General features: G+C 50.9%; 1 protein-coding gene across 1 annotated transcript; it reads right to left on the minus strand.

Annotated features, from left to right (window-relative positions):
* Positions 1-4,035: 4,035 nt before the first annotated feature.
* Positions 4,036-13,765, minus strand: KCTD2 (potassium channel tetramerization domain containing 2). Its single transcript, XM_065693272.1, has 6 exons — positions 13,466-13,765; positions 11,978-12,086; positions 11,681-11,772; positions 10,934-11,029; positions 8,041-8,166; positions 4,036-7,484 (listed from the first exon to the last, which is right to left on the minus strand). The coding sequence occupies exons 1-6, from the start codon at positions 13,763-13,765 to the stop codon at positions 7,455-7,457; spliced, it is 753 nt and encodes a 250-aa protein (XP_065549344.1). The 3' UTR covers positions 4,036-7,454.
* Between the last annotated feature and the right edge of the window lie 36 nt (positions 13,766-13,801).

Below are 13,801 nucleotides of genomic sequence, written 5' to 3' on the forward strand. Positions count from 1 at the left end.
CACCCTGAACTCAGTGCCTGGGTTAAGGGCCTGACCCTTCGCTTGGTTGCCCACAGTTTTCCTCATCTTTAGCCACTGCCATTTGAATGCATTAGGACCACGTGTGTGTGTTCCTGCCTGCGCTGCAGGAGCTGCTGCCCTGATCTGAGTCACGGGTGGAAGGTGCTCACCTTCCCCAAGGGTTTTCTTGGTGCTGCAGAGCCCCACGGAGCTCAGCTCAGGGAGGGTCTGATGGACACCCATGGCACTTGATGTCAACTCGCTCTTCTGGCCAATGATGGGCTTGTATGGGGCTCCCATCTCCTGACATCTGGGGAGCTCTTAGGAAGGATGGATGCTTCTGACAGGGAATACTGCTACAGGGTCAAACGTTGATGCCCTTGTCTATGTTACCGCACAATCTGAAGACAGTTGCTGGGGTTTGTAGCTCCTCTTTACTGTGGTTTGGAGAAAAGCCCATATTGCTCCAGCCCTGGAAGGGAGAGGGTACCTGTGGGTTATTCGTCCATGTGGAAGTTGGGTTAAACCTCCAGTGGCTGCCTCAAACCCAGATCAAGGTGAATGGCGATGGCCAAGGTCCTTGTTTCCCAAACAAGGCAGTGAGCTGGGCTGAAAACATCTGCAGGCTTTCTGGCTGCAAATAGACCTGGCTTGTGATGGCTTTGCTCTGGGTGAAGGGGGTGGGTAAGTGACAAACTGACCTTGTCCCTGTGCGAGAGCCTGAGGCAGAGCAGAAGAGCGTGCATGTGTGCAAGATGCCCTTATGGCTGTGGCCAGACCTCTGGACCACTGGGTTTCCCCCTCCCATATATGTGTGAAGAGGGGAGATGCAGCGGCAGCAGCTTCCATTGCTTTTGCTGGCGCCTCGTGCTGAGCAGTGGGATGCTGATAAGCGTCTCCGTGCTGCTAAACCCCTTTGCTACCTTGGATGTCAGCTTGGGTTTCCTGTGCCCACAGACAAGAGCGGGCAGGCCAGGAAAACAAGGGAACGGTGCCGCAGGCAAAGCTGGCAGCGGCTCCAGTGACTCATGGCAGGTTTGCTGTGCTGCACCGAGCTGAGCCCCAGCCACGGGGAGCCAAGTGGCCCTAACCCAGGGTGGGAGGAGGGCTCAGAGCCTGAGCCTTTCCTTGTCATGTGGGGTTGCTCCTTTTGTGCCCCTTCTGATGCAGAATAGGCTGATGAAGGGGTATTGAACCCCTCTGCCGCAGCTGGGATGTGTGTGCTATTGACTGTGGCTATCGGAAAATCTCAGCCAGGGTTTGTTACTCATCTTCCTCCCAAGCACCTGGAGAAGGCACCTGGGGAACTCATTTCCCTCAGTTGCCCCTCAGGGGTAGGATGGGCCGAATCCTGCCGTGGGCAGGTACGGAGTTCACTGGGTGTTCTTGTGCCACCATCCACCTTCTGCCTTGGTCGTGGTGCAGCTCCATGGATGGAGCTTCCTGCTCGCAGGAGCTGCTTGTCCATGGCGCAGTGCCTGCACTGGGTATCCCACAACTTGGGGCAGCCTGGGGTGCTGGGGCAAACCCAGCCAAGAGCCTTAACCCTGTGCTGAGGCCACTTCTGCAGCAAACCACCCTTCTCTTTCCCTTCTAGAGCAGCCTGGGTTTGGCAATAGCGAGAGCTCAGCTTTGGCCCCAGCAACAGCAGGATCTGCTTGTTGAGAGCTGGTTATAGGGTTACTTTACTCAGGGTAAAAATGACCACATAGGGTGCTGCTGCCTATGCTGCACAGCCTCTCGCTGCTGGGTGACACTGGGGCATCACCTGTGAGAAGGAATGGTTTCTAAGAGGAGCTAAATGCATTGCACAGGCTTTGATGGGAAAGGGAAGGAAGGTGCAAAGCTCTGGCAGCTCCAGCCTGTGGTTTCAGCAGAAACCACTGAGTGACACTTGTGTCTTCTGCCCGGTGATGTGGCATTGGGTGTCCTTATGCGGCTGTATAGGGCAGCCCTGCAGTGGAGAGCAGGGAGGCCTGGCACGCCAGCTGTGATTTGGATGTGATCTGTGCTCCCATCTGCTGACAAGTCCTACCTTGCCAATGTGAATGAACGCACAGGTGGTGCCAGCAGGACCAGCCCGGCAGCTCCCGCCTCTGCCCAAGATGCTGCCAGCGCTTGAGCGTGGCTTCGCCCTGGGCAAGCTCACTGCAGCCCAGACCTGCGGTCAGAGACATGGGGATGGGGCAGGGAGGCTCTTAGATGAGCCCATGCTATGTGGTGACTTGGCTCAGCCGTGGTTTCTGCCCCTGTGAGGGGAACAGTCTCGTCGTCTTCCGCTGTGTTGGTGCTAAACCCGGGTTTGGGGTTGTCTCAACCCCCTGCAGCTCTGTTTGGAGGCTCCTGTTGTGGTGGGGATGGAGGCAGCACGGTGCCTGCAGGGCAGCTTCAGAGCAGCCACAGCAGCAACAGCCACTTGTAGTCAAAAGACTGAGTGAATCCCTGTTTTCCCATCCCTATGTCTTTATAACTCCTCCTTCTCCCCATGTTGGGCCTCAGTTGTCGACGTTATCCACCTTTTGGCACCACCAGAGCTTGACTCTGTGGTTTGCCTCTGCCTCCCCGCTGCCTCTCCGTCTGCTGGTACCTCTGTTTCAGGCATTCGAGCTGCAATGCTGTGTAAACAGGGAAGAACTAAATCTCAGCTAAAATCCCCAGTCACACTAAGGACACAACCACTGGCAGCTCTGTGTGTGTGGTAGTAGAAGTGGTGGTAATAGAGCAGTGATTTAAACCATCCTCTGGGTTTCTGGGCTAATGCCCATGCCCAGGGCAGCCTCTTGCCCGCAGCTGATGCAGGCTCAGGATGCAAGAGGAAGTTGCCTTGAAGAAACTGCAGTTGCTTTTCTCATGTTCACTCCCTTTTTGCCTTGGTGATGGCAAGAACCATGTGTGTTTGGTCTTGTGGGGTATTGGAGAGCTGTTTGCAGGCTGCTGCGGGTGTTCAGTGTCGGTCTCTTGTGGTAATCCCATACTGGTTTGTGTTGGAAGGGACCTTAAAGCTCATCCCCGCCACAGGCAGGGACCCCTTCCACTGGAGCAGCTTGCTCCAAGCCCCTGTGTCCAACCTGGCCTTGAGCACTGCCAGGGATGGGGCAGCCACAGCTTCTCTGGGCTCCCTGTGCCAGCGCCTCAGCACCCTCACAGGGAAGAGCTTCTGCCTAAAAGCTCATCTCAGTCTCCCCTCGGGCAGGTTCAAGCCATTCCCCTTGGCCTGCCCCTACAGGCCCTTGTCCCAAGCCCCTCTCCAGGTTTCCTGCAGCCCCTTTAGGCACTGGAGCTGCTCTCAGGTCTCCCCTTCAGGAGCCTTCTCTTGTCCAGGCTGCCCCAGCCCAGCTCTCTCAGCCTGGCTCCAGAGCAGAGCTGCTCCAGCCCTTGCAGCATCTCCATGGCCTCCTCTGGACTCGCTCCAAAATGCCCATATCCTTGTGTTGGAGACCCCAGCAGAAATGCAGGGGAGTGTATGTGTGTGCCTCATGAGAGCAGAGGGGGAGAATCCCCTCCCTTCACCTGCTGGTCATGCCCCTTCTGAAGGACGAAGGTGTCTGAACAGCCAGACCTTTGCTATGTGTGCTGGTCCAGTGCTGAGTAAGGGTTTAGCGAACAAAAGCTGACAAAAAAAAGGCATTTTCCTTTCTTAGCTACTCACATTTAATGCTCGTATTAACATTCTGCTTGCTTGGGGCTGTCAGTGGAAACGATAAAATGTGGAAGCTGAGATTCTTTTCTATAATAGAAAACCAGAAAGATGCTGCAGTTTGCCTTTAGAGAATCCCAGACTGGTTTGGGTTGGAAAGGACCTTAAGACCACCCAGTTCCAACCCCCTGCCATGGGCAGGGACACCTCACACTAGATGGTGTCACCCAGGTCTCTGTCCAGCCTGGCCTCTGAAAATAACCAAGGACTCCCAAACCTAATTATATCCACCTCTTAGCAAATCACTGCTATAAATGGAGGCAGACGCACGTTTCCTTCCCCACAAGCATCCACCCGTGTGGATGCAGAGAAAGCCGCAGACCCCTCAGCTCAACCGGTTCAAACCCATTTCAGACTCTTTATTGGAAAGCCAAGAACTCGCTCAATCACTCACAGCATCTCGCCTGTTATTCAAACACATTTAATAACCAAAGAGAACCGGTAGCAAAGGGCACTGACACAAACTGTACAAAACCTCCGGGTTCGCAGGTAAAGGTGAGGAGCCCACGGCCCAGCGCCCCGCAGCCCCCCCCCCAGGCCCCCTCTGCCTCAGCCCACTCAGTCACCCCTGAGTAAAACCGCTTTGTGTTTAAAAATGTGCAGAGACAAAGACACTTGGAGAGGTTCTTTCCAGCCTTGCCATAATGGGACAATGTTAGGCCACTGGGAATGTGTTTAAAACCCAAAGTGTCGAACTCGCCATTGCCAGGGCTCATACTCGAACATGAACCTTCCCAAGAGGCACAAGCGCTCGGAGATATCCAGTAGATCTACCCCTGCTCACCTACCCTACTCGCCACAATACGCTACCTGTTTTGGAGTGAATGGGACATATTTCACCCTAATTCGGAGCTAGTTTTGATATAGTTGTGACTGAGTGATAGGCAATGGAAGGAAAAGCCCCATCTTGAGCACAGAAGGGATGCAACTGGTGCATAATGCAGAGACCAGCCTTGGTCTCGGGGTAAAGGTGACCAAGCACAGTTGGGAAAGGAGAAATCCTCCTGGGAATGTACCTGCTCTGGATGGAATTTGTACCTGGTCCTAAATATCACCCAAGAACTCCAGTGTCCAGTACCGATTGGTCTCCTACCATCAGCTTGGTTTGCTGAGTTTAAAGACCCTGCAATTGAACCCAGAGTCTTCAATCCCCTGGCACATCCTCACTGCAGAAAGCAGCACGGAAGGGAAAAGCAAGATGCAACTCTGAAAGTCTTGTGCACGTGAGTTAAACAGCTCCTCTGTTAGCTGGCAATGGGAACTTTTAGGCTCTCTGCGGCTCAGAACAGGGAGTGAGGGCATCACTCCTGTATCAGCTCTGGTGAGCTTCCCCATGGATGGCATTTCTGGTGATACAAACAAGCAAGGACGTGTCATTGTTAACTACTTGAGCTATACTGGAGAGAAAGCCTCCCTCTGCTTTGAGCTCCACGGCTTGAACAGCAAGGTGCTCAACTGGCACTGATGTGACAAAAGCAGCTCAACCAGTTCCTGTTGCTTTTAGTTTGGGATTTCCTGACCAGTTCCCAGAAACTCCCTCCTCTAAGGAAACGAAAGAAGACAGATGAGAGTGTTCAAGGGCTTTTTTAGGCTGCTAACTTGCTTACATGTGCTTCTTGACCTCTTAGCTGTGAGCACAGACGGACAATGAGCAAGGCTACAAGATACTGACAGAGGAGAGATCTCTACACACATCACAGTGTTATTTAGGCCCAGCCAAGGTGTACGGTCTAATCACACCAGCACCATCTCACCACATTATAAACAGGGAAGATGGAGAGCAGAAGAGGAGCTGGGTTCTTCAGCGTGATGGCAAGCCAGCTGCGCTTCACCAGCCTGTAACTGACATAAGGTGCATTCAAAGACATTTGGCACAGTCTGTTGTTACCAGGATTAAACTAGCACAGATAATCAACCTTTCTTGAGAATGAGGCAAAGCCTCCACTGGAGGAGGTACATTGGCAAAGCAGGATGGGAGGGGATAGGCAAGATGGCAAACAGAAGCAGTGGGAAGAGGCAGAGTGCAGTGGTGTCACTTGGTGTCCTCACTGCATGTCTTTGCTGAACTGGTTGTTGGACCGTCAGTAACGCTGCTGCAAGGCCCTGTCAGCAACAAGTGATAAGATGGGAAGCCTGCCTAATTCTATCTCAAAGCTTTAAGGAGACCACAGGTAGCTGAAGTCCTCCAAAAAGGAGCCCAACTCCTCAGTCCAGGTGAGGAATCTTCTGATACCTTACTGAGAACCAACTGCTCTGAGCTTATCCGTGTCTGTGAATTCCAGCATCTCTGAAGCTTTACGCTTTAATGTCAGTTTGGGACTTGACTCAAAGAGATCCAAGTGCTTGGACCCTTGGGCTACAGAGAACAAAGCCAGGATGAAAGTGGGGAAAACATGCAGCAAATTGCTAAGTAATTCCATTTACCAGACTAGGAGGGACATGCCCTTGGTTAGGGATGGCACAGGTTAAACAGAGGGGAACCAGTGACTGCAGTTTGGCTAAGATCAGAATCCAAGAGAGGCACAAACGAACATTTTGCACATCCATCCAAGGCATTCAGAACAAAATAAGGAAAGAAAAGTCACAGAAGTTGACACATCACTTTGGACAAGAAACATTACAACAGTTTGGCAACTTTTCACCAACCCCCCCCCCAACTCTGTGCTGCCCCTCTATAATTTGAGGTGATCTCCTAAAGGTGGGGACACGAGGGGGCTGCAGGTAAATCACTGCGTGTAAGTAAGGGGATCTCCTCCGCAAAGGATCTCGGGGGTTAAAACAAACCTACCTGCTTGCTACAGTACAAAAGAGATTCTGCCTGAAGCCCTCCCTTGGGGAGAAGGAAGGAGACAGAGAGCCCACACTGCTGGAGACAAACAAGGCAAAGCTGAACTTGGCAGCAACAAGTCCCTAACCTTGTGACTTTACACCAGGCTAAGATATGGCCATGGCAGGGTGCTGGAGGGGAAGATGTCACTGCTCCTCTTCAGCAGAGAAGCGTGAAGGACAACTATCACTCTATCACTACTCTGGGTGAACACAGGTCTCTGTTTATGCATGCGAAGTGATGGGCTTTGGGAAACACCAGGAGCCCGTATGAAATAGTGTTAACAGTGAGACCCAAGTAAGGTGTACATACAACTCCCCTCCCCTTAGTATCTAAACTTAGCTCTTAGGAATTGAACAAGGAACAAATACAAAGCAAGAATGGAGAAGTTTGTGTGGGGTTTTTTAGGAGTGGTTGTTTTGTTCCTCCTTTCAAAGCCCTGTTCTGATCTGGGGAGGATGTGGCTGATCAGGAGGGGGAGCACTGCAAGGTCCCTGCGCCTTCCTGGTGGCAGCCCTGGGTGCAAGAAATGGCACAGCTCAAATACAGATCCTCCCACCTGCACCAGCCTGTGGAAGGTGGGACTGATCCCAAGGGCCTATGGACCTGAGCAACCTTCACAAAGGCTCCGACTGGGAATGTGGCCCAGCTGCTGGTGGAGAAACTCAATACAGCGCTGGCCAAGAAAAGAAACCGAATACTTGTGGAAAGGACCATCCCACTGGAAAAGTCTCTTCCTTCCCAGGTTTCCAGGGTAAGAGGAAAGCCTTTGGTTATGACCAGAATTATTCACCATTGGCAGGACAGGCTCGGCTTTGCTTTGCATTAGCTTGGTTACTGTACAAGGGCAAGGTTGCACTGCGGAGAGGCGCTCTGCCCAGCTGGGCTGCCCTTTGACATCTGGGAGTGTTAACGGAGTGGACACTGGAATTACATCCGGGATCCTCGCTCCTGAAGAATCTGGAAAAGAAGAGGGTTTCTATAAACACCTTGGGCAAGTTTAGATGCAGAAGTTCACATTCAGAGTCCTTGGTTTTTGCTGAGAAAGGAGACAGAGTAACGTGAGAGTATCTTGCTGGCTTCTATGCTACAAGTCTAACAAACGACAGGCTGCTTAAAGCAGACTGAGCCCCTTCTCTAGAAATCCTGCTTAGCTGCCTCCCAGGAGTTAAGAATGATGTTTTCTGTTGCTATCCAGGGGGGAAAAAAGAGTGGCTTGAAAAGAGAGTTTGTCTCTCCCTGCAACATCCTTCAAGCACAAAATGTGACCAGTCTCAAAGGTCCCTGCAATGCTGGCTGCCTTTTCCAAGTCTCTCTCTCCAGTTTGTCTTGATTTGAAACATACAGCCTTGGCTCTTGTTGTCAGTAACACATAACATCTTCCAAGAGGGAACGATCATGAGCAGAGGAGCACATAGGAAAGCTGGTACACAGAACTTATGGCTCTGCTACTGTAAGTACAGCTTTTTCTTCGCAAAGGGGAATTCAAGCCAATACCTCTGAGCAGATGCCTCACCTTTGCCTTCTCGCTCGGCTCCTTGACAATGCCATTGGTAGAATTGTTGAGCTCCCTGGACACAACACAGAGGAATTCTGCCTGGTCTTCATTTCCGTAGTTATAGGAAGATCCAATGCTGATGAGCTGTGCAATGGGAGATAACCAAGGGAATATGAGTAAGTCTTGACTTTTGCTTTATTCCCACTATTGCTCTGTGAGGTACAAGTGCCCAGTGGAACCTATTCTGGACCTCAAGTGTCTCCCCGTGGCCTTCTGTGTCATGGGCTTTGCTGTGTGTGTGTGCAAGGCAGGGGCACAGCCGAGCTCCAGAGCCCTCTGCTGGCACCTGGAGCACAGGAGGAAATTCCAGCCTGAAACTAATGCTGAACACAACAGAACATGGCCCAGTGAATCACCGAGGGCACAAAAAGACACATCATATAGATTTTCCTCTCCATATTTATTTTGCTATATAGCGATATAGATATATTTTGCTAGATATAGATATATATTTTCCTACACATAATATCCAGCTAATTCAGACACGGGGAGGGCAATGCAGGCTTCATGGTTCAGACTCCACTGAGCTCTCTGCTCTCAACTTGCCCTGTCACTTTGATGTGTAAAAGCTGGAAAGGCAATTCTTTACCACAGACAGATGTTAGATTAAGCAGCGGACATGTGGCAAACCGGCACCATTCTTTATGTAGATGCTGTCAAGATGGAGTTGATATCTGTATAAATGGGATTATATTCTATTACTGTTGTGATGAGGGGTCTGGACTGGATCCAAGAAATCCCATCTGTCTCATTTATCATTATTACATTAAAAGGACATCCTGGAGTGCAGAGCTAATTTATCATTTACTGCTCAGTTCTGCTTTCTAGGTAACAAATCTAAGTAATCTGAAGAAAGCAATAGGAATTGTATCAATTGTGTATACCAGGAAACTTTAATATTCAGTGTGCACCCTAACCTCCATGTCCTAATGGATTTTAGAAGAGACAGCTCCATCTTTGAGACAGATGACTATGTGGTTACAGTGCAGCTGCAGGAACACTTGGGGGGCTGGTGAACTGCCTGACCTCCAGTACTGTTTTAAACAGGCTTTGATGTTTGTGCTGATGCCAAAAGATCGACATAGGATTATAAAGGGATTTTATCTTTTTCCTCTTGCTTCCCTGCTCCTGTTTTTAGAGTTGAATCTCTTTGATATTTCAATACCACACACAGACTCATATAATCATAAATAGTTATTTACTCAACAAAGCCTCTACCGATAAAGACAGCAGTTTTCTAGACTATGCAGCTGTAGGGGGACACAAGAATGGATTTCTGTTTAAAATAGCAAATTTCTATTCCATCCTGATTTAAGCAGGACTGAATAGAACAAGGCAGAGAACCTGGAAGGCCACGTGCTCCTCGGAGAGCCCGAGCCTGACAAATGATGCTGCAACAGCTTTTACTTTTTCTGGCTTTCCTCCAGCTTTCTGAACTGGTCATTTTGGTGTTACAAAGTGACTGGATCCAAAGAGCACAGAAAGCGAATTATCTGCTCTATTCAATCATTGGCATCCAGGCTAAGATTTAGCAACGGGCTCTCTTTGTTCCCAATACATAGATCTGTTACTGTCTTTCCTAACACATCTCAGCACGCCAAGTGGTGCGATTTGGGGTAGCGTAGAAGACATGCAGGGTTGCACATCATGGCAAGACCTTGGCAACAGGCTGCAGCTACAATGGGCCTCCCAGCAGCAGACACTTCCTATGCTGCACCATTGCCGTGTCCCCACTTGGTGACCTAGTCTGGGCCACCTCAAAGTCGCAGAGAAGCTGTGTTGCTGTGTGAGGTCTAGTCCTGACCAAGGCATTGTATCTGTCTGTCCTGTTCGTTCCTGCCCTTGGGGATGTCTGAAATGTGAGTCCTGGGGAGGGCAAACCAGCTCCTGAGGGTGGGAGTGTGCTGGAATAGAACATGCAGGAAATGTTCCTGGTGCCTGCAGTGTGCAGGAAGGAAGCTGGTGTGGATTTGTGCAAAGGTTGTGCATGTGGAGGGAGGGAACTGGAAGGGAACCCAGTAATATTTGCTTACAATTGATGTCCTGACCCTGTCATTACAGATTTGAAAAGCAGGACCAGAAAAGATGTCAGGGTGCAGATTCCTGTGTAGGGTCTACTTTTGGGGTTGTACGCATGCATGTGTGAAAGGCAAATTCTGCTGAGTCAATTTCTGGACAGCAAAACCTGGCTGTTGGAGAACTGCACTTCCATAAAGCAGCTACAGGCTCTTGCTCACGACACGTCACCACCAGCTCACACGGGCAAGAGTTTTTGGCTAACTCTCCACAATGCAATAGGAGTTTTCAGGCATTACAGAACAGATACATATGAACAAGCGATACCCTCTTAAATGAAAGGACTGTATTTGATTCTAGAAACCAAATGTGGAACTAATGCCATATGCAACTTCAGTGACACTTAGCCCCAAACCCAGCTGCATTAGAAAGGCATCCGCAGGAAGTGCGTTTCTCCTGTCACTCAGTGCCTCTTTAGCAAATGCAGGAGTCGTGGCTTTGAGCTTCCACAAAAGTTGAGCTGTATTTTTTTATGACTCTGTTAATTTTCCTGTATTAAACTGTTGCACCAGGGCCTGGTCTATGTGATGAAATGCAGGAGAAGGGAAGACCTGCTCTGGGATTTGACAAGGATACAGAAAACACGGAGAGAAAGTTGCATCTCTCTGCAGTTTGAGTGAATTCTGCCTTTCAGTTACCTTACAAAGCAGACTGCTGCTCTCTTCAGGCTGCTTATTCAGAAGAGCAGAGCAGTGTGAAGTGCAATTCAGTACCAAACTCTGCTTATTCCACATGCAGCTTTCAAAGGGGTTCTGCAGTTCTTTGGTAGCAGTACCTGTTCAAACTTCCACCCATCGGACATAGTGGACACCATCTGTGTGAGCTCCTCCTCTTGGCACTGCAGGACTCTGTACACATGCTTCACAGGTCCCTAAGGCAGGGAGAAGAAAAATAAGTGTGAGGTTAGTAATTGTTATGCTTATTCATTTTCTAACTTGATACTAGCATCTCCTGCTCTGTTGTCTTGTCATTTGAGGAAGTCTGAGCCCTGAGGGTCCATCCTTCTGACCACCCAGCTGATTCTTAAAACAGGTACATGCGGTTGGCATATGTGGGCTACTAAAAGCAAAACCTCTTTGGCTTCCAAAGCCATTTACTGCATTTTGAAAACATTTCCCTTCTGCAATGGAATCTATTGGATGTGTTATCAGCTGAGCAGCAATGGGGAACATTGCCTCAGACTGATATAAAGGGAAGAAAATGGTTTAGGGAAGGAAGAGTTTTAACTATTCTTTACCTACCCAAGCAGTATGTTTTGCTTTACAGCTACCCAGCTTTGCTCCTGACCCCTCTTGTTCAACTCTTCCTTGTCCTTCCCTACAACACTAACAAGATGGTTCAGTGTTCTGTGCTTATGGAACCATAATGGATGCTTTCTCTTAGCTGTGCCATGTATCTACTTGAAAGTACTCATTCTTCCAGTTAAAGATAACTGCTAAACCAAAGGACTGCTACTAGAAGTGTTGACAGCCACACTTGTCCTCCTGCTGTGCTACAGAAACACAAATATCCCCGTGCTTACTTGAGAGGTTCTGTTCTCGTTGTCCCGTATCCGCTCCTTCACCAGCCGCACGAGAGATGCAATGTTGTAAAACTCAGCTTCTTCCAGTACCCCTAAGGAAGGAAGCAAAAGCAGACATAGATTCTGTTACTTTATACAGGGTAGGATGGAGATGATATTGCTATGAGGATGGAACAGCTGCTCCTGACTCCAAATCCATCCCAGAGAAAATCCCACATGCTGAATGGGCTGTGCCGCAGATTCCATGCTCCTAGGCTGGAAGAACCTGTCAGTTCTTCCCCAGTGTTCTTCTCTTACCTTCCTCTGCAAGCTCCTTGTTTATGATGAGCTTCCCGTGTCGGAGGTAGTTCAGTATTGGACCAAAATAGGTGGGGTCTCTATCGATGAGATACGCCCCTGTCTCGTCCTGTTGAAGAGGGGATGGGTAAGTGGTACCAAACAAAGAATCATTTCAGTTGAAAACAATAAATACAACAGTTTTCCTTTTGAGAACCAGGATTCCTCGGCCTGTGAAAGGTGTGTTAGTGACACCACATGTAAACCAACGTTTCTGTTTTCAGTATCTGAACTCTGCTACAAATGCTGCAGCTTCAGAATGTTCGTAGATGCTTCAAATTAACCAGTTCTACACATGGAGTTTATATATCTGGAGAGAAAAGCAGGGCTTAACATAGGTTTTCTTCACTGCAATAACAAGAACCAAACGCTGGCAGTTGGCTTCTGCCTAAATTTGTTTTCCAGGCTCATTTAACTGGGGGACTCTGGAGGAAAACTGGATCTTCAGCTCCAGCGAACAGAATGCAACCATTAAAGTAGTTCTTTTTTCCTCCTTTCTGCTACTGGAAGTACACGCAATGCACCAGCCACGTCTCTAGCAACACAATAGCTGTTAAATAACCAACAATTCACAACCAAAAGCATCTCTTGAGCCAGCTTTGGAGCACTGACAAACCCTGTGCAGAACTCTTTGGTATCACTCCCTTACCCCCCTTTAATGCATCCTTCCTCCTGGCAGTCAATCTGCCCTAAAGCAGTAAAAGACCAAAAGAGACATTCTGAAACATCACCTCCTTTACTCACTGAAGCAGTGACTCCGATTTTGATCGCACCTTCCATTAAGCTCTGAACAGAGTGCCCAAAGACCAGACTCACTCTGCCCTACCCACAAAACGGGGACAAAACCTGGTGCAGCAGCTCCTACAGCAAACCCGCAAGTCCAAGGGTCTGTAAAACCCTCATGCCAAATGGCAATGAGCTCCAAGCTGTCCGCTCATAAGGAGCACGCACTGTGATCTTTATGACAGCAAAGCGGAATATGGGATTCCAAAAACACGCTCCTATTTCTAGGAAAGCTTCCTTCTTGTTTCCTCCCTGCTATAACCACCATGGGAGCGCTGCTGGTTTGCTCCTTGAGGGGCACCTGTGTCCGAGACGCAGGGCATCGTGCCTGCAGCACCCGGCTGTCAGCGGCACTGGGCAGACCCTAAGCCCCGCTTCCTGGGGATACGGGCAGCCATGTAACGGCGGGGCAGGCCATGGGACGAGGAGATGGCGTGTGCCAGAGCAACGTGTGCCCTGCGGAACACGGCAGCGTGGCTGCCGGGGAGATGGGCCTCGCCACGCCGCGGGGCCAGGGCCGTGCATGGGGACCGAGGGGGGCCGGCCCTGCGGACACCGGCAGCGGCGCTGCCACCGAGCCCATACCCCGGGGTCGGGGCGCTGCTCCCCGGCGGCACCGGCCGCCGCGGCGGTCACTGCCGGGGCCGGTCCCCGCCGCGGCCTCACCTTGTCGGAGCCGAGCTCGGGCCCGTCCTGGCAGCAGAGGCGGCACAGGAAGGACTTGGGCTCCCGGCACAGCGTCTGCCGGGTGCTCACGAAGTACGTGCCGCCGACGTTCAGCCGGACCCACTTGGAGGCGGCGGCGGGCGGCCGGGCCGCGCCGGGCGGGGACAGCGCCGCACCGGAGCCCGCGGCCGCTCCGGCCGCACGGGGGCTGGGCGGCCCCGGCGCTCCCCCGGGGCCCGGGCTGGGCGTGCGGCCCCGCGGCGGCCCCTCCGCTGCCGCCGCCGCCGCCAGCTCGGCCATGGCGGAGCCGCTCAGCGCCGCCGCGCCGCCATCACC

The sequence above is a fragment of the Lathamus discolor genome, chromosome 13 (assembly GCF_037157495.1).
Source record: "Lathamus discolor isolate bLatDis1 chromosome 13, bLatDis1.hap1, whole genome shotgun sequence".
Classification (NCBI taxonomy): domain Eukaryota; kingdom Metazoa; phylum Chordata; class Aves; order Psittaciformes; family Psittacidae; genus Lathamus; species Lathamus discolor.

Coding starts and splice junctions, on each gene's coding strand:
- KCTD2 (XM_065693272.1), bottom strand. CDS start 13,765: ATGGCCGAGCTGGCGGCGGCGGCGGCAGCGGAGGGGCCGCCGCGGGGC. Junction 11,030..11,680: donor ACGAGAACAGAACCTCTCAA/GTAAGCACGGGG, acceptor TCCCTGCCTTAG/GGACCTGTGAAGCATGTGTA. Junction 8,167..10,933: donor ATGGGTGGAAGTTTGAACAG/GTACTGCTACCA, acceptor CCCATTGCACAG/CTCATCAGCATTGGATCTTC.